The sequence below is a fragment of the Semicossyphus pulcher genome, unplaced genomic scaffold (genome assembly GCF_022749685.1).
Source record: "Semicossyphus pulcher isolate SPU_LCO1_2020_fin unplaced genomic scaffold, fSemPul1.0.p SCAF_1, whole genome shotgun sequence".
NCBI classification, from domain to species: Eukaryota; Metazoa; Chordata; class Actinopteri; order Labriformes; family Labridae; genus Semicossyphus; species Semicossyphus pulcher.
This window is the reverse complement of record NW_027211603.1, coordinates 3,224,803-3,244,667: the sequence shown is the minus strand read 5'-3', so window position 1 is coordinate 3,244,667 and position 19,865 is coordinate 3,224,803. Positions and strand designations below refer to the sequence as shown.

General features: G+C 40.6%; 2 protein-coding genes across 2 annotated transcripts; one reads left to right on the top strand and one right to left on the bottom strand.

Annotated features, from left to right (window-relative positions):
* Positions 1-1,664: 1,664 nt before the first annotated feature.
* On the bottom strand, positions 1,665-7,738 carry LOC138583493 (V-type proton ATPase subunit d 1). The gene is made up of 8 exons (XM_069655403.1): positions 7,570-7,738; positions 6,437-6,608; positions 5,774-5,952; positions 5,536-5,615; positions 4,727-4,804; positions 4,237-4,413; positions 3,978-4,055; positions 1,665-2,906 (listed from the first exon to the last, which is right to left on the bottom strand). Exons 1-8 carry the CDS (start codon positions 7,694-7,696, stop codon positions 2,745-2,747), a joined length of 1,053 nt encoding a protein of 350 aa, XP_069511504.1. The 5' UTR covers positions 7,697-7,738; the 3' UTR covers positions 1,665-2,744.
* Positions 7,739-10,619: 2,881 nt separating this feature from the next.
* LOC138583333 (NLR family CARD domain-containing protein 3-like) lies at positions 10,620-19,476 on the top strand. The gene is made up of 11 exons (XM_069655390.1): positions 10,620-10,708; positions 10,825-10,918; positions 10,995-11,099; positions 11,589-11,699; positions 12,674-12,752; positions 13,510-13,729; positions 14,434-16,237; positions 16,338-16,511; positions 16,660-16,833; positions 16,930-16,976; positions 17,692-19,476. The coding sequence occupies exons 2-11, from the start codon at positions 10,839-10,841 to the stop codon at positions 18,273-18,275; spliced, it is 3,378 nt and encodes a 1,125-aa protein (XP_069511491.1). The 5' UTR covers positions 10,620-10,708; positions 10,825-10,838; the 3' UTR covers positions 18,276-19,476.
* The last annotated feature ends 389 nt before the right edge of the window (positions 19,477-19,865 follow it).

Sequence of the window (19,865 nt, the reverse complement as noted above, 5' to 3'; positions counted from 1 at the left end):
TGTTAAAGCTAAAGAATAGAGCCTGAAGTCTGGAAGTACGGAGGTTCAGGCTCTGCCATGTACTAATATTAAAAAGTTAAAAGTTTCCCTCTGGAGGACATTTCTGCTCGCTGTTTCTCCGCAAAGCTAACTGATCCGGACGTCATTTTGGGGGGAGTATTACACTTGAATCATTCTACATGTTGTCATCTCTATTTACAGATTCTGTTAGGAAACATAGAATCTGTAGGCAGTGATGTGGATTTTAGGGACGGCAAGTGATCCAGTATAGTATGTAGTAAGTGAGTAGTATTGTCCGAACACGTATCAGCAGGCTGCGGGGTATGCAGGAAAAAAAATCTGTGAGGAAAGCAAAAGCAGGCGGAACACAATCCAGGTAATGACACCCCGGCTCCCATCGGCATCATCTGTCAACGATTCAGCTTCTTATTAATCTCTATAAACAAACATCTGCAGCAAGTTCAGCTAACAATCTGCTCTAGATCTAAAATTCAACTTGACACAAATTCCCTTGACGCTGCGTCACAAAAGCCGATCAGCATTTAGATTTCCCAACTTCCTTGAATGCATCATAAATGATGGAGCGACCTCCGTTCAACAAACGTCTCATTTTAAAGTAGTTTTCTTCTCCTCTTGAGGACAGACCTGACAAAGCTTCATTTTGACTTATAACTTATCTGCATCATGATGTTGTTACTTCAGCAAACTTAAAGACGGGGTATTGTGCTGTGTCACATTTTAAGACGTATATAATGTTACGATGTTGGATGTCCAGACTAAACGTGGGTGAAGTTTAAAGTCTGTAGGTAAAAGTATGTTGGAGTGATCCCCTGCTAAAAAAGTCTGCAGGCCGTTGTGAAGGCTCGCTTTAAGACGGATGTCTACAGACGCTCTGTGATGTCACAAAGTGGAGGAACTCTATATTTGGGCATCTGCCCGAGACACAGCAGAACTTCCTGCCCAAGGCGCAGTTCAAGGACACGCCCACCCAGCAGCTCACTCCACCACTCTGCTCGTCAAAGTTGGTTCAAAATGTGTTGGAGAAAGTGTTTCTTTGTCTGTGAAGGAAAGACATCAGTGTTTACTTTTCCAAAGGACGGGAGCTCCAGGCGTTCATTTCAAATCGAAAGAGTGAAGTTTACTCTTTGCTGACAACTCTAACACGACCATGGGGTAGATGGCGTGCCCTTGGCGGGCTTGTAGGGGCGGGGTTTCTTAAAGAGACAGAGCTGACCGAGTCGTTTCAGGCAGAGGCTGTATGAGGGAACTGCACAGAGCGCCAGTGTGAGAAGAATTTGTTTTTTTTAAATTGTAAATACGCTAAGCTACTCCACAGGTATCACAGAGTGAAATATGAAGCTTGAAATTAGCACAATACCGTGAGGGCCGTTACTTAAAGTCAACCACACTCTCGTGCAGCCTCCATGTAACTCACTATTTACAGTGAAACTGAGACTTGGCAGAAACAGATGAACGGGCTGCTGTATCAATGTCAGATGATAGTGGATGGGTTATGATAGAAGTCGTAGCTGTTCCTTTGACATTTTGTTCATTGCATTTTATGTACAGTAGTAATAAAACACTGAAGTTGTCAGGATAATGGAGTTAAGTCCATCTGCTGAGGAAGAAAAAACAAAGTCAGTAGCTCAAATATTCAGAAGCTGTTTGATGAGTGTTGAATTTCTCCAGACCTGCGTTAGAGCAGTTTAGTCTGTTTATTTTTCGTCACATTTACAATACACATTTCACAAGTAAGAAACAGATCAAAACCGCAATAAATCAATTTTTACAGCATGAAAAAAACAAAATCATGTACTCATCTTTAAATATCTATATATCTTTGTATACTTTAAACATCAAGTCTGTCATATTCTCATACGATTTAGCCTCATTCCAGTACGTTCATTTACAGAGACTCAAGAGTTCACACGGGAGCAGGGACGGCGAGGACTGACGTCTTCTGTTTGGATCTAACAACAATCTAGTTAAGACGGCAAATCAGGGGGGCTCACACACTTCACTCGTTAGGTTTCTGGGAAAAATCACACAGTAATGACCGGACATGCTGACAGAAGCTAGCACTAAAACAGAAACAAATACCGGTTAGAACCTGGTGGAGTCTGATGCCGAGCGGAGGAATGTTTCATGTCTTGTTCTGGAGTGAGAAGTTCTGAGGCCGTGTGAGCTGCAGATTTAGGATTGAACCCATTTTGGAAGGTGGTTAATCCAAAACAGACAGTATACTGCATCTCTATATATCCTGTGCCTGGAGGTTAAAATGACTTAAAAAGATGGTTGGTGTTTGCTGAGCTGGGAGTTCATGGTAAAGGAATTGAAGCCTCTCATCTTATTAAATTGCAAATTCTTCTCCTGCTCAATCTACCAGCTTGTCTGTGAGGAGCACCGGGCGTGGCACAAAAACAAACCAAGCGTCAGAAAGTTTAGACAATCAGAGGTAAGGGTTTGAAAGTCAAATGAATTCCCTCCTTATTATCTTGTCTGGAACAAGCGCATGTGATCCTTCTCCAGCTGAACACTGTATTAAAGTTTACCGTTTAACGTGTTTTATGAGACACTCGGGTGTCTGAGAGTAATTTACACCTACGAGTGAAGAATGAGGAGAATTTAGCATCACACCATCAGAATCTTTTACACCGAGATGGGAAATTCTTAAAGATGTAAGACTGAATGAAATGACGACAGGAGGAAGAAGAAGAAGAAGACGAGAGGGAGGAGGAGGAGGCTCAAAAGATTGGAATGTAGTTGTCGATCTTGGCGCGGTGCCGCTGCGCGATGCACTCGGCGATCCACACGATGTTCCTGCACTCCTGCTCCTTCAGCTTGACGTAGGCGTAGAAAACGCTGAAGTGGAACTGGTTCAGGAAGGCCAGTTTGTTCAGCTTCACCTGCAAGAAGAAGAAGAAGCAGGAAGAGATTGATGAGTGTACTGACAACACATAGCTGACCATGACAAGCACACTCCAATTTAATTTATTACCATAGTGACAGAAATAGCCCCTTATCTTTTTCCTTTCAACCTTAAAATGTCCCGGTCTGTGTGCATCTTAATCACAGTTATTGAATAGAATCTATGAGGGAGCCTGAACGGACTCTAATTTTGTCAGTAGAATATCTGTGTATAATATCACCATTAGGTGGCGCCCAAGAGAACGAAACTGAAATCATCGACATTGTCAGTTTAAGTTTAGCTTTGATTCTTCTTCCACTTAGACGACATAGAAAAAACTAAAGTGACATCACAGGAAACACAACATATACCGTCAAATTTGGTGTATAAGACGCACTTTTATTTAAAAAAAATGTTCATCTAAAAAGTGGGCTGTGTCCTATACACCGGTGCGAGCAATATACCAGTCTAAAAATGTAGAGAGAGGTGTTTTGTGTTACAGTATTTTACCCAGACGATGGCGCTATCCGATTATTGAGTGACGTCACATTTTTGCATTTAACCGTTTCCGGGTCCGAGCCGCTACAACGTCTCCTATTTACAACGTGCCGCAGTGCTGTTTGAAAACTAACTTGATTGTTGCAAACACTTTGTCACGGACATGCACCGTCATGATCGCCATACAGCACCGGTAGCTGGCAGGATTGCAAACTCAACATAATGAAAACAGATGTTAGGCTGTAATTTGTTTGTTCTGAATGTGTTTTAAATGAAAATAAATCGAAATGGTGTTGAAATAGAAATAAACAGCTACAGAAAACCTTTTTCTCTCTGGGATACCCCCAAAATTACATTCCTTATATTCCAGAGTGACTTATATTCTGGACTTTACGGTGGGTGTTTGGTGAAGTGCTAAGCTAAAAATAAATCTAATCATCAAATAGGCTGAAAACGTTTTTTATTCTTGTAAAAAATAAAATAATGATTTTATAAGTTGCCTTTGTGTAGTCGGATACTGAGTCTTAAGACAGCTTGGGAGTTAGTGTGTGTGTGATCACGTGTGTGTCACCTCATGTTCGAAGAAACGGTCCTCCAGTGTTTTGTCTCCTGGGTTGCTTCCGGCACCTTCGAACAGCAGCTTGTACTCCTGAAGAGAGAACACACACCAGCAGGACAGTAGGGTGAACAACAGACAACCATCATTCAGTCATTCAGACATTCACAATCACAGGGATATGTCCAAACATGGACTGGTTAACATGTTGATGCTTACAATCCATATATTAATGCTGACGTGATCTAAGCGAGCCACCGGCTTTTGGACTTACAGGATAGAAATCAGCGACGGCCTTGACCTGCTCGTAGTCGTCTGCACGGGCCAGCTGAGCAAGGCCTTCTGGGTAAAGCTTTCCGCAATGGGGGAAAAGCTTAGCGCGGTCCTCCTTGGACAGCTCTGTGCCGAACGAGTTGATGGTGATGATGAAGGCTCGCCTGTCTGCCTCGAACTGCAGCAGAGAGAGGAGGAACAAAGAGTGAGCGGCTGAGCGGATACTTGATCCACGGTGAAAAACACTGAGCCTGTTTATATACATGCAAATTAACCAACCTCAACACATCAGCGTAATCATGCACAAACGTTTACCTCAATAGACCCACTTCAAGTCATTATAACTATTTAATAAATTACTTTAAGTCAGTACAATATACCAGGGTTTGCATTGTGGCAACATTTTCTGAAGCAGGGAAACAGAAGTGAAACTCCACATGTGGCCTGTAGCAGAACTTCCACCTTCTGTGTGTATAGAAATAGTGACTCACCTCCAGAATAGGACACATGGTGTCAGCTGTGGTTCCTCCGAGGTTGGAGCAGAACTTATAGAAAGCCTCCAGGTAAGCCTAATGAATAAAGAATAAATTTACAAATCATGACTTTAATGTCTTAAATTAAAAAAACAGAAACTAATTTCATAACATAAAACTAATCTCAGTGTATATTATCTTGCAATGTATACAACCACAATATCAAACATTTTTGTATTTATATTTTCTTCTTTTTTTAGTTCTTTTAGGATTTAAATGTTCTGCCTTCTTTACTAATTTCTCTCTGTTAAATTTACTTTGGTTTATCACTTCCAGATGTTTGATTTCCATCTTTATTCTGTCACACTCACTTTGTTAGATGATCATTACTGTCATGCATGGTCGTCAAAGCACTTTGTAAACTCTTGTTTTTAAAAAGGTGCTATACAAATAAAGTTATCTTTATTATTATTATTATTGTTATTGTTATTACAATCCATTACATTAAGGCACACTTTTATATTGCCTGAACACTGCACTGTTCTTTAATGTTATACTGTTAGCTTTTAGCACTCACCATTATCCTGCACATCTGTACAGTTTTTAATTACACTTGGTGTACATATTTTATGTTATATGTATTGTTTTTTATATTTTGATTCTTACTGCCTATGTTTTTATCTTATTCTATTTAAGTCTTTTCCTTCTTTCATTCTAGTTCTGTAATTATTGTTCTGCACCAAAACACCAAGTCAAAGTCCTTATATGTGTAAACCTACTTGGCAATAAACCCTGATTCTGATTCTGATCACTATAATATGCTTTACCTTGTAAAGTGTGTTACGAATGATTTCAATGTTCATCTCATCCAAGTCCTGTTCAGAAATGCAGTCCTGGAAGAAAGCAGCTGAAAGGAGAAGAGAAAGAACTAAGATCAAACCAACAGAAACAAATGTTCAATGTTTTCATCAGCTGTGGCGCCATCTTGTGTTCTTTAACAGGCATTACTGCACAATTTTCGCATCATTCTTCATTGGAATAGCTGTTTATGAAAGAGATACCCACCGAGGGGTGTGTCCACCAGGATGGCGTTGTAGAGCTCGGCGGGGGTCTGGGCAATGTTGACCGCCTCCATCTGCTCAAAGCTGCCGAGCGGATGGCACTTTGGCACCAGCTCAGAGATGGCCCGCTGGTGCAGGGTGCCCGTGATAAGCAGGATGACGTTATCAATCATGTAGCTGTACCTGAGAGTAGCAAGGCAGGCAAAGAGAGGTTATCATGACAAAGCAGAGAAAATAATCCATCTCTAAGTAATCGATCTCATAATGTTACCACTCTGTGAGAAGCCTTTAACTTTAAACCCCTTTGGTTTTTTAGGCAAATATGATCATATATGTCTTGAAGCAAGTGTAAGCCAACCATTTTGACAATCCATTAATTGTTTAATTCTCCTTTTCCAAGAGGAATGAAAAACATTTGCTTCTTGAAAGTGGATTTGATGCTATCCTTTGTCATTTATGGTATGAACAGTCGTTGGGTTTTAGACTGAGGGTTGGTCAAAGGATTTAATCAATAAATCCTGACAATAATCAGATTAATCCATAATGAAAATAATTGTTATTTGCAGTCTTAACAGTATATTTTCCATGGCAGGTAGACAGGGAATCTTTTGTTAGTTCAAAAGCATGCATTAAAACACAGATTTGAACAGAAGAGCTTTTTGCTTACGTGATGAAATCCATGAAGCTGGCAAGCGGCTCGTATGACTGGTTCCTCATGTGGCGGAACTCCACCACCATCTTCTCCTTCAGCTTGTCGTCAATAACGGACACGGTGAGAGGAGACGCCTCGTTTGCCAGGAAGCTGCCATAGTCTGTGCTCTGCAGGTGGAGCTTTAGATCTGTAGGGAAGACAGATGGACAGAGGGAGACCGCTTATTAGAAACTCATCAACACACTCTTGTGTCTGAGAACATCACTCAGCAGGACGATGCCACATCGTTTGTATGTTATAGTCAACTTTTTACAATTGTGTACTCGTTACAGAGCAGCTGAGCTTTCTCCAAAGGATGCAGCCTTTCAATGGATGATAACCTTTTCTACCCAGTTTACAGAAAAAAAAATCTCCGGAGTCCTTTTCATAGGTTTAATAAGATAAGGTAATCCTTTCCTGATCCCCAGGGGGGAAATTCGTGAGGGAAATATGGGGGGTTCATGCTGCCCCCCAATTTCCCGGACCCTCTGTGCAGATATTCCAGACGTATAGATAGATAGATAGATAGATAGACAGACATACGTCGTCAAAGACTCTTCACAACTATTACATTTCTGTTTGGCTGTTCAATCCAACAAGGTGCGTTTATTGCTATACAAACAGTTATATTGATGTTAAACGTTAAACCTGAAAATGGCTGAATCAGTCAGTTTAAACGCTACACAATTTGCCATTTTGTCAAAACAGTAGCTTTATATCTAATGTAACAGTGTAAAACCTCTTCCTACTGTAATTTCACTTCCTCTAAAAAGTCCATCATTGATCAATAGACGTCAAAACACGACAATTTGCTGGGCTTATGTTGGCTAGCTAGCTAGCTAGCTTAGACTAGGAGGGTATGAAGCTAAATTGACCAATTCTCGTATGAAATTTCACTTAAATCTTAGTACATTATATTGCGAAGTTTAACGATTAGACCTATTAGACAGTGATTATAAGCAAAGGGTTGGTACGCACGTTTATAAGCATCATTATCGTTGACGTACCCGAGCTTACTAGCTTTTAGACTGACAGCTTACTGCGTTAGCTAGTGACATTAGCCCTGTCAGCTAACCATTAGCCGTTAGCTAGCTCTGCTTGTTTCTCACCTTCCAGGGTCTCACACTGAACAAGGTTTAAATAATCCGCCTGGGACAGAATTCCAGCTTTAAATCCTCTGACCAGCCCCTCCAGGTAGCCATTATCAACGTTAAAATACAGCTCTGAGAAAGGCATCCTGTCTGACCGTCAGCTCCGTCTCTACAGCAGGAGAACCGTCCGTCCGGCTGGTTAGCGTTAGCATCAGCTGACCGAACCATGTGACCGTCATCTGATCAGTCATCTGCTCGTGCATGAGCGTGCGAGCTCACCGTTTGATAGTCCTGATGTCACTTCTCCTTCTACTTTCACAAAACTAAATATATATGAATGACTGTTTCTGCATCACATCACGCGCTTCTACTATTTAAAGTACGAGAACATAATATTTTAGTTTGAAAACTTTATATAGAGAGCAAGCACAAGAAGATAGCCTAGAGTATACAGTAAAATTACAGAACAAAAAAGAGAAAATGAAAGTGTGAGTTTCTTTTACATTGCTTAAAGGTAAAGATAGGGAATCTAAAACATACTGCTTATACTATTTATCCACCTACCTCATGTATGTTTACAATAATCAGAATCAGTTTTAATAACAATACACATATAAAGGAATATCAATTATTATTATAATTTTTCATTTTTATTTGTCATTTGTCAAGACAAGAAACTGGAGGAGCAGGTGGGGGGTGACATGCAGCCAAAAGGCCGAAGGCTGGCTTTAAACCGGGGCTGCTGCAGCAAGGACTATAGTCCCTGCCCATGGGGCCCACCCCCCAACAACTGAGCTAACCCATCACCATGGACGTCTTTCTGAGGCAAGCGAGAGCAGAGGGAAAATGTTAAGAGGCTGGTAAAACCCTGAATGTTTATGAGAAATACTCATTGTTCAGTGTTTTATACAGTATATGCAGCTAAAAGAATATGGCGTAAGCTGTCGTAAGGGATGAAATGGCAACACATTTGTTGTGTCCTGAAGGAATGCCAGGGGGGTCAAAACGTAGCCCTGGGGTGCTCCTGTGTTGAGGATAAGTATGAAATTCATGATTTCTATTGTTTGACAAAGTGAATACAGCACAGACTTAGTGAATCCACTGATATCGTCAATGACATTATCAGTGCTGTCCTGGAACGGGTTCTTGATTGCGTCATGTCGTGGGACAGGGCGGCCTCTGACCGTGCTAACCATTTCAGTTTGTAGACTGACAAAGATAAATACTATAAGTGTCAGTGAATACACTGAAGATGGACTTTGGGTTGAATGTTTATTTGTAAGAAGAGGATTCTTTGCAAATAAGAAAAGCTTGTGTTTTATGTGCAGTGTTTGAAATCAAAATATCCTATCACTTATCAAAATGCATAAAAGTTAATCATATAAGTCCCAATATTACACTGTACATACAGTCCTCAAATCCATTGATCATATCCATATCCAAGTTAAGTTAAGTTATATGTGGAAAGCAGTCTTTTCTCTTCAGGTCAAGTTTCTCTTTTTGAAATGAAATGAGTCTTAAAAATGTTTCTCATGAGGTGCGTCAATAAATCCTTGATATATTTTCAGGTTTTGTTTTGTTGTTGCAAAGAAAATACCTTATTTTCATTGGTTGGGCTGTTGAATTGCATTGTGGGAAAGTAAAATGAGTCTTTTATTTTCTCTTTGAAATCATTCAGGTTATTTCAGGGTGAGGAGTTGGTTTAGGTGTGAAGCTTTAGTCAGGTTTAAACATGTGAAAAATTGGTTTTAAGTATTTTTTATATAAATTAAATCATTCTTGACTAAAGCATCAATTAAAATTCACATTTTGAGGAAAAACACCTTTACACTGAAGGTATAAAGCATTTAAAAACGTTCTCTGTATGAAAAGGACTGTAAGTTTGTGACAAGACAGTTTTCCAATTAACCCCAAACAACCGGACGCCCACTTGGGTTTCAGAGGCTGTAAGATGTAAAAAGTCGGGGTATGAGCAGGCACTTTGGAAGTAAGGGTGCGGGTGGTGCAACAGCCCCTCCATCAACATCACCTGTTTGTCCAGGACTGACCCAGTTTCAAACTGCGAGTCCCAGCAAGTATTTGTAGAACACTAAAATAACCCAGTTTTTAACGTTCACTACCAAATTGTCCCGGTTTTCACCACAATTAAAACAATTATAATATACTTTTTTTTCACTTGTTTATCATGTTCTGTCTGTATGTGTGTTAGTTAATCAATGTGTTGTCATCAGGGCCGTTGCTATGATGCTTGGCAGCTCATTTTGGTCAGTGCGGGCAAAAGGCATAGTAGATTACTCGTCGAGTGTAAGATGTGCATGTGTGTGCATACAGTTGATCGGGCAGTGAAAGTGTGTACAGTTTAGGCTACTTGTCAGATGAGATCAATTTTTTTGCAAGAGCACAAAGCTCTTCATACATCTAGGCTCTTAAATCTGCTCTAAAAGTGCACCAGAGTGATGCATTTAACGCAGCACCCCCTCCCAGAAAATAGTCCCAACGTCCCTGCGTATGAGAAGTAACAGCAATGATTAAGATCAGGTTCGAGAATGTCCTCATAGATGCAGTCGTGGGAATGTTACACATAAGAGATGATGCAAAGATCAGGCTTGTGCATCAGGGTCTCTTTCCGTCGTAACAAACCCGCTCGCTGTACATTATCCCGCCCGATACATGGCAACTTAAGTTAACAAGAAGTTGACACAAAACATTGATTTTCCGCAATGGATATTCAAAAATAACTTTACTCCTTCTGCAAAAACATATATAGTCTGTCAGATTATACTATTGAAACTTCATTTATAGCAACTTTTAATCTTAAAAAGAGCCCAGTTTGCTGTTTTAAGTCACATTATTCTGTTATATCTGTTTTCATATAAAGCTGCCCTCACCCCTGTTTCTATGGTCGTGTAATAAATGTATATAAAATTATAGTAAATCAACCACTGGATTATGTTAATCATTGTCTAGACACAGTTGAGCTGCAGGATGTCATGTGATCTGTCATGTTTTTGGCACAGATTCGGCCACTTGATGGACTGGTTTGACACTTTGAAACCAAAGGAGAGTCTCAGAAAGAGAACAGGCGAACAACAGGATCACACGGAGAAGGAGTGTTTCCTCCTTTAGTGTTTTCGAATTAGATTTGGATGTGAGCAAGGTAAGTAATTCTCACCTACAAACTAATGGCATGTTGAACCGTTTGGCAGTGTGTGACATATTGCTACAAAGTTTGAGGTAAGTATATTTTAAAAACATCAGCTTGTTTGTGTAAAGGTGTCCGCTCCACTATGAATGTGTCCGAGGAGACGGAGGACGGGGTCTCTGCCTCTCGTGTCACTCAACAGGACAGCCGGACCAGAGTGAAGAGGTACCATTAACATGTCTCTGTTTATGGCTACTAATTATCTCAGAGCTCAACTATATAATCATATTTTGTGTTGAAGCCCAGTGAACCAGGGGAGACCAGACTCACCTGGACCCACTGGTGTATCTATGAAGAGCGACTGGTCTATGTTTGAGCCTATTGCTTTCAAGAATGGACAACAAAGGTAAGAATAGAGAATCCAGGTCCTTCTTAATAAGTTAGATCCACGCTTACAATATTTGTATATATTTCAAAGTGGGCTTGGCATTTCTGAGGCCCACTGAAACCTGTAATCACACAACTCGGATCAACACAAGAGACTAAGATGAAGTATTTTCTAACACGTTGTAGTTTCCTGAACAGGAAATGCTGTGTGAAATTGGGCTTAAGGAAACAGTGCAGGAAAATGACTCATCCACATTCATGTAACAAATTACAAAGCGAAAAAATATGTGCAATTTGTAAATTAACTCTAATTAATTAATTTATTTCAAATGACCCTTTTGCGGCCCAACTGCAGTACCTTTTACAGCCCACCAGGGGGTCGTGGCCTTGATTCTGTGTGTTGGTTCAATCACTGTCTACAATCACAGATTACAACTGTCGGAAAGAATGTCTGGGTTGGGGGTCTTCAAGTTCAATTTTAATGTTGAATATTTATGTTGTGTTGCAGCCAAGAGAACCAGGAGGGACCGGAGCCAAGTGTACCCGGCTGTTTGTGCATGAGGAGTGAGCGGTCTATTAGTGAACCTATTGAGTTCAAGGGGTGGCTAGTTGATTCAAGGTAAGAATTCAAAGCACAAGTATGTTGCATTATTAATCTACTGACCTGTATCTGTGCTGCAGGTTTGAGTGTCTTTTTGGACGAGTGAAAATCATGCTCATTCGTCACATCACAGAGAAACTTTCCAACTTTAGCAGAAAAAAGTGAAACAGACTTCTTTTCTTAAATTGCACGTACCTGTACATCATCCTCACTTTTACTGTGTAAATGACCTGACTTCTTCCTCCATCGTTGATAAACACTTCAATCAAGTCAATCAAGGAAGTTTTTTATTTTTCAACTTCAACAAGACATACAACATTCTTTTAAGGGGTGCCTGCATGCCCTCTCGATTGAGAGATGTGCCAGTTGGCTTAGTAGCCTGTAGTTATGAGCTTAAATGCAACTCTCAATAAAGGTCTTTTGGTAAAGACGATGCATTGTCATATTCAGGAAGTTAAATTCAACTAATCTTTGTGCAGGTGCTCTGCTGATTAAACATTACCTATAGAACATTTAATCCACAACATCTTCACGTGTACTTTGTTGGCATAAAGAGGTTCGCCTAAGGGATCAAACACAGGTTATTATTATTGTTAGAGCTATGTGGGCGTATGTTGTGGTTTTAGTTGGATAAAGATTAGACGGACCAGGTCAGAGCTTAGAAGTTAAGTGTTTGCTCATACAGAGAATTAGTTTAAGTTGTTCTCTCTGAACAGTTGTTTATGTCTGATGTTCTAATACTTACACAAATAACACAATCTCTTTAGATAGTGCAAGCACAAATTGTTTGTTTTGAGTGAGTTTGTTTTTGTTAATTTGTTTTTTTCGCCTTCTTAAGCCTTTATTGTGTGAGAGAGAGAGCAGTGGTCACAGGAGAAGAGAGGGTACATGGGACACGTGATTTAACCGCTAAGCTAGTCTTGCGCTCTGACTGGGCATGCTTTTTTGTGTGCTTGCATTGTGTAATGACCTCATGTATTCTGGGTCTTCAGACCTCACAGGAAGAGGTCAGAGGTGGTCAGTGATCGTCCCACTCTGAAGCAGCAAGAGAACCTGGACTCCATTTTCATGGTACGCCCAATATTTTACTTTTACTAATGAATGCAGTAATGGCTGGACTTAAACACTTTATAAAAAACTCACAAAGTCAACACTGACTTTAAATGTAACTTCTCGTTTTACCACACGTGACAAAGCCTTCTTCAGTTGTGACGCCCTGGAAAGTCCCACGCTTTTGATCATGACAATTACTAACACTGGCTGCATTCCAGATGCCTTACAGGCCATTTTGGCACATGACATACCTGTTTGGATATGCTGCAGGTATCACATGAAGCACTGGGTTTTTTTTTTTCTCTGTCAACTGATAAACAACAGTGTGTAGTTCAGTCAAGATGAGACTTGAAATAAACAAACTATCATATATAAAATGAAACGGTTAACAACAACACTATGTATGTGTAAACCCTCATGTGGTTACATATCTTGCATGTTGTTGGTCTCTTTTGATGACCGTTTACAAATGTAACTTTTGCCTCATCCTATTATGTAGTCACATACATGTTTAACAATGCTTAATAGCTTGAGCTGTTATCTGTCGCATTGTTGATACGAGGTACATTCATTTTATACAAAGTAGAAACAGAACTGTCTTTACCTTTGAAAAGAAATCATAATTCTACATAGGGAAATATCTGGAACAATATGCGCGGAACAATAAGTAGTTTTCATGTTTCAGTTTTTACACGAGTTGGCTTTTAGAAGAGGCAGGAGGATATCATGTACACTGGCATCATTACACTGATAATAATATGCTTTATTCATCCAGCTTCTTGAAGAGAACATTTTGACTTTTGTGAAGATGGAGCTGAAAAAGTTCAAGAAAGTTCTGGACGCAGAACGCTTAGAGAAGCTGAGAGAAGAAGATGACGTCGTGGTTGGTGAAGAAGAAGAGCCGAGAAGCAGCAACAGAGAAGCACTCATGAAGATCACATTGGATTTCCTCAGGAGAATGAAGCAGGCGAAGCTGGCTGACTCTCTGCAAAGCAGTAAGTTGCTTATATGAACTATGTGCCACTTCTAGATATGGTATTTATCTACTAGATCCGTGAACTCAGATCTATATTTAAATTAGCCTAAGGTGTTAATACTTCTTAAAGAAATATGAGGTTGTTAACAATGAATTTGACTCCTGAAAATGCCGTCAAATGAAGGTAATCAAGATGCACATGTCTGAGTATAACCAGAGCATTAGCAGAGTTATGTATTTGTTCCTCAAAAGTTGATCTGATTTCACACATTAAAGTCGAGCTGAAACGGCATTTCAAGAGTATCTAGCTTCCGTATCGTGACGTATTGTGAAACAGGACGTGCAGGCGGGACATATCATTAGAGGGGTTTGATTTGATCGTTGAGAAGTGGGCGTAGACAGACGTTCTCCACAGCGCAGTAGCTAGCTAACTGATCGAGCGTCCTTGGTGCTCTGCGGCTAAATGTTGCAGATTGATTGGTTGAAATTGTTTGGTGCTAACTTACGTAAGCACACGTGAAATTTAGTTTTACCGGAACTAGAAATGATCAGATTTTGATATAAGAATAGGAAGAAATGGCTTTTCTGTATTTTGTTTTGGCCTATATTGTCAAACACAATATTACCGGGGATGTGATCTAAAAGGATTAAAATGACATTTTTTATTTCACCTCGACTTTAACCTAAACATCCATTGACTGTCGATATTTGTTGTTTCCTCAGAAACCCTTGCTATGATTTGCCAACGTAAACTAAAGTCTAAACTGAGGAGGAACTTTCAGTACTTGTTTGAGGGAACTGCAAAAGCAAGAGACCCAACACTCCTGAATCAGATCTACACAGAGCTCCACATCACAGAGGGAGACTGTAGAGAGGTCAATGACCAACATGAAGTCCGACAGATAGAAGCAGTTTCACAAAAGCCGGCAAGCTCAGAAACAACGATCAGATGTGAGGACATATTCGAACCTTTACCTGAGAGAGCTGAACCAGTCAGAACTCTGGTCACAAAGGGAGTGGCTGGCATCGGGAAAACAGTCTTAACGCAGAAGTACATCCTGGACTGGGCTGAAGACAAAGCCAACAGAAATAAACAGTTTATCTTTCCATTTACTTTCCGGGAGCTCAATTTGCTGCAAAAGAAGAAGTTCAGCTTGGTAGAACTTCTTCATCATGTCTTTCCTGAAACCAAAGAAGCGGGAATCTGCAGATTTAAAGAGTTCAACGTTGTGTTCATCTTTGATGGTCTGGATGAGTGTCGACTTCCTCTGGACTTCCACAATCATGAGATCCTCACTGATGTTACAGAGCCGACTTCAGTCGAAGTGCTGCTGACTAATCTCATTAGAGGTAAACTGCTTCCCTCTGCTCACCTCTGGATAACCACTCGACCCGCAGCAGCCAGTCTGATCCCTCATGAATGCATTGACATGGTGACAGAGGTGAGGGGTTTCAGTGACCCTCAAAAGGAAGAATACTTCAGGAAGAAATTCAGAGATGAAGAGCAGGCCAGCAGAATCATCTCCCACATCAAGACATCACGAAGCCTCCACATTATGTGCTACATCCCGGTCTTCTGCTGGATCATTTCTGCAGTTCTAGAGGATATTTTGAAAATCGGAGAGAGGGGGGAACTGCCTAAGACCCTGACAGAGATGTACATCCACTTCCTGATGGTTCAGACCAAACAGGGCAATGTCAAGTATCACAGCAGTGCAACAACAGAATCAGTCTGGAACACAGAGACAAAGAAGACCATTCTCACTCTGGGGAAACTTGCTTTCGAGCAGCTGGACAAAGGAAACCTGATCTTCTATGAAGCAGACCTAAAAGAGTGTGGAATCGACATAAAAGCTGCCTCAGTCTACTCAGGACTATTCACAGAGATCATCAAAGATGAGCATTGGCTGAACCAGGACAGGGTGTTTTGCTTCGTCCATCTGAGCATTCAAGAGTTTCTGGCAGCGCTCCATGTCTTCCAGACATTCATCAACGATGGTGACAATCTACTGAGTAGACAGAACTACAACTCACTACAGCCTGTTCCACTGCTGCATAGATCTTACTTTAAACATCTCTACAAGAAGGCAGTGAACAAGGCGTTACAGAGTCCAAATGGACACCTGGACTTGTTTGTCCGCTTCCTGTTGGGACTTTCACTGGAGACCAATCAGAAGCTGCTGAGAGGCCTGCTAAAAAGGACAGGAAGTGCACCACAGGCCAAAGAAATGGTTGCGCTGTATATCAAGAAGAAGATCAGGGACGATACTTCTCCAGAGAGAAGCATCAATTTGTTCCATTGTCTGAATGAGCTGAATGACCATTCTCTCGTAGAGGAGATGCAACAATACCTGAGATCTGGAAGTTTCTTTGAAAACAAACTCTCTCCTTCTCAGTGCTCAGCGCTTGGCTTCATCCTACTGTCGTCACAAGAAGAGCTGGATGAGTTTGACCTGAGGAAATTCCCTGCCTCAGAGGACGGACTTCTGAGGCTGCTGCCGGTGGTCAAAGCGTCCAAAACCTCCCTGTATGTATACAGAAGCATGGATGTAGAAATATCATGTATATCATAACTACAGAGAACAAGGAAAAACTTCACCCTCCAGCATTTTCTCTTTGTTCTGCAGGCTGAGTGGCTGTAACCTAACAAGCAGAAGCTGTGTAGCTTTGGGCTCAGTTCTCACCTCCATGAACTCGACTCTGAGAAAACTGGACCTCAGTAACAATGACCTGCATGATAAAGGAGTAGAGTTGCTCTCAGATGGACTAAAGAGTCCGAACTGTAGACTGCAGATTCTCGGGTCTGTATTTGCTCATCTGTGTTGTACCTCATGGTAAACTTAGCTTAGCTCAAGTATAACCCCACAATTGAACAGTTGATTAAGCTATTTGTATCAAAATGATTGATCTATGAAGATGTAATTGTAACAGGAAGCTTTGTGTTTGCAGGCTGTCAGGCTGCCTGGTCACAGAGAAAGGCTGTGCGTCTCTGGTCTCAGCTCTGAAGTCAAACCCCTCCCATCTGAAAGAGTTGGACCTGAGCTTCAATCATCCAGGGGACTCAGGAGTCCAACTGCTCTCTGCTGGACTGGATGACCAACACTGGAAACTGGACACTCTCAAGTAGAGTACTTTTTATTGTTGTACAATCTTACATTATGTCACTATGTTACTTTTTTGTTCGTCTTTTCCTTTTGTTCACAACTTCCTCTTCCACAGGGTTGATCATTGTGGAAAGTGTCGACTGAAACCACCACCCCTGAGGTGTAAGTGAATCTATTTTTAAGTCATCGATCCGACTACTGACTGAATCAACAAGTAAAAAGCAAGAACAAGGAGACAGTGATCTTACCTTAATATAATGGCTGGAACAGACGAAAATAGCTATCTTGGCTCCACCCAAAGGAAACCTAATACTTACTAAGCTTACTAATAACCACCTGACACCTCATTTTCTAATCCATGTAGAAACTACGACACTTGGCATGTTAACCAGGGTTTGTGAGTGTGAATTTGTCTTTACAAAGTGTAGTAAGTTCCTGAAATCTTGTTCTATAATTTGTTATGAAACAAGCAACAATTGACTATTTGCAATAAATTCTTACTACATAACTTCATAGGCTTTATTTTTCCCTGAACTGGTCCAGTCCATTAGTTGTTACTTTACTTGCATTTTCTAAACAGGTAATGTCTTCCTGTTCAGTTGGTTGTCAGTGGTAACCTGGATGTTTGGTTGAGAAAAAATGACACTTATGAAGCCGTGAAGTAAAACTGCATCCAAGCTTATATTTATTTGATTGGCCATTGTTCTGTTCCTATTTTTATTGGATGTAACTCTGTAGCTAGCCTTTCAGGAAGATCACCATATTTAGTCATGCCTTCAACTGTGATGACATTAAAATAACATTTACCAAAAATGTACAACAGAACTGGTTAATCAGATTACAAACCTGCTGTATTGCATCTTGTTTCCGCCATCAGATTTCTGTGAGCTTTCACTGGACCCACACACAGCCGACGCAAACCTCCTGTTGTCTGACTGCAACAAAGGAGTGATGTTGGTGAAAGAGAAGCGGCTGTGTCTTGATCATCCAGGGAGATTTGACCCCTGGAAACAGCTGCTGTGCACTGAAGGTCTGACTGGACGTTGCTACTGGGAGGTACAGTGGAATGGAAGGGTTAATATCGGAGTGACCTATAGTGGCATCAACAGGAGAGGAGATGGTGATGACTGCTGCATTGGATGGAACGACAAGTCCTGGAGTCTGATCTGCTCCCCTCAGGGTTACACTGCCTGGCACAACAACACACCAACAGACATAGCTGCAAATCCGGCCTCTAACTCTAACAGAGTAGCAGTTTATCTGGACTGGGCTGCTGGCACTGTGTCCTTCTACTGTCTCCCATCAATAGCCTCTTCAATCAAACGGATCCATCTTCACACCTTCCACTCAACATTCACCGAACCCCTCTACCCTGCCTTCGGATTTGGACGAATGCTTGAGTTGGGGAATGAAAGAAAATTAATACCAGCCTCAGTTTATCTGACACAGATTGATGAATGATAAATGCCTCATGTGTAGAATCCTCTGATGAGACAGAGGTCGAAACAACATTCTTTTTTTTCCTGCTGCACAATCTTAACAATCACACAACTCAATTTGCTGTAGTCTGACAACTATTAATCATCTGGGGGCAACAGCTGATAATACAAGGCTGTATGTGTAGCCAGCAGATATACAAATAAAGGTATGTCCAGTCCAAGACTCCCTTTCCCTTGAGTTACAGTCTACTGGCAACTTCACATACAAGAATGGAGGTGAAGTTGAGAGACAACATCAACAAACAGATTGTAAAGAAACAGTCACATACAGATATCTGTAGAGATGAATAAAAAGCAAAAACGTTGTTTGATTGAGGATCATCTACGACAAAAAAGATCAAAATTCATGAGACTTTTGTTTCTGTCCCCAAAAGGAAGTCGAGTCCCCATAACGTTAACATGTTTAGAGAGCTAGGTCCCCACAATATCAGTTACACACAAACACACCCCCAGAGAGACAGAGAGAGAGGGAGAGAGATAGACATTTACAACCATTACAGAGACTTTTGTTTTTGTCCCCAAAAGGAAGTCGAGTCCCCATAATGTGAACATGTTTAGAGGGTTAGGTCCCCACAACATGGTGTTGTACAGGTACTCACACACACACACTGTCATTATGGGGCCTTATGTTTGTTATGTTTTCAAATGAAAATAGAACACCCACTATATCACATCCATAAAGCAAATTCACCTTTTAGAATTTTATTTATAATTTCACTTATTCTCAAACGGTTTTTAAACAAGTTTAATTTATTTAGTCTATTTATCAATTCTGTATCTTTATGGTTTATTGCTGCTGGTTACTAGTTGCCCTCTGAGTAAAATGATTGACTGTGTTTAATAACTGTGTTTAGCCTTGAATTGATTTTAGTGATTTGACCTGTTTTATTTGTTGTTAATTGCTTTACATGCTTTGTTCTTATTGTTTGAAGCATAACATGACTTTGTAATGTAGATTTTAAACAGGTATTATCAACACATGCAGACCAGAAAGCCTCTTGTTACTGCAAACAATCTGAACAAGTTAAAATGTGACGTATTTGTAAGCTGCTAGGCTGCGTATTTACTTCTGAAATGGCCTCTTTTTCGACACAAAAGCCTCTTGTTTGTCATGATGTGATTAAAGAACCGAAATACTGTATTCATATGTGGAATAAACTACCATCCAGTTTGTTTAATACTGATTCTATAGCTGACTCATAATGTTTCAGAACAGCAGCAGACATGTTTGTGGTGAACTGTAAGACAGTATTAACAGTATTAATGGGCTTGACACAAGAGAAAACAAACATTTTATGCCATGGAAAATAAAACATTGATTCATCTTGTGTCCAGGCAAAACAAAATAAGGACCCACTTGTAAAGATAATGCTCCATAGTGCAACAAGGATTCAAAATCTCAACAGCCTATACCTTTAAGCTTTTCAAGCGGGTTTACCTGGATTTAACCTCTCAGGCCACATACAGGCAGCTGTCACCCTCTGATTGGTTGTGCCTCTTTGAGCCAGCGACAGAGGTCCTGACATTTATGTGGATGTTACTTTGACATGTA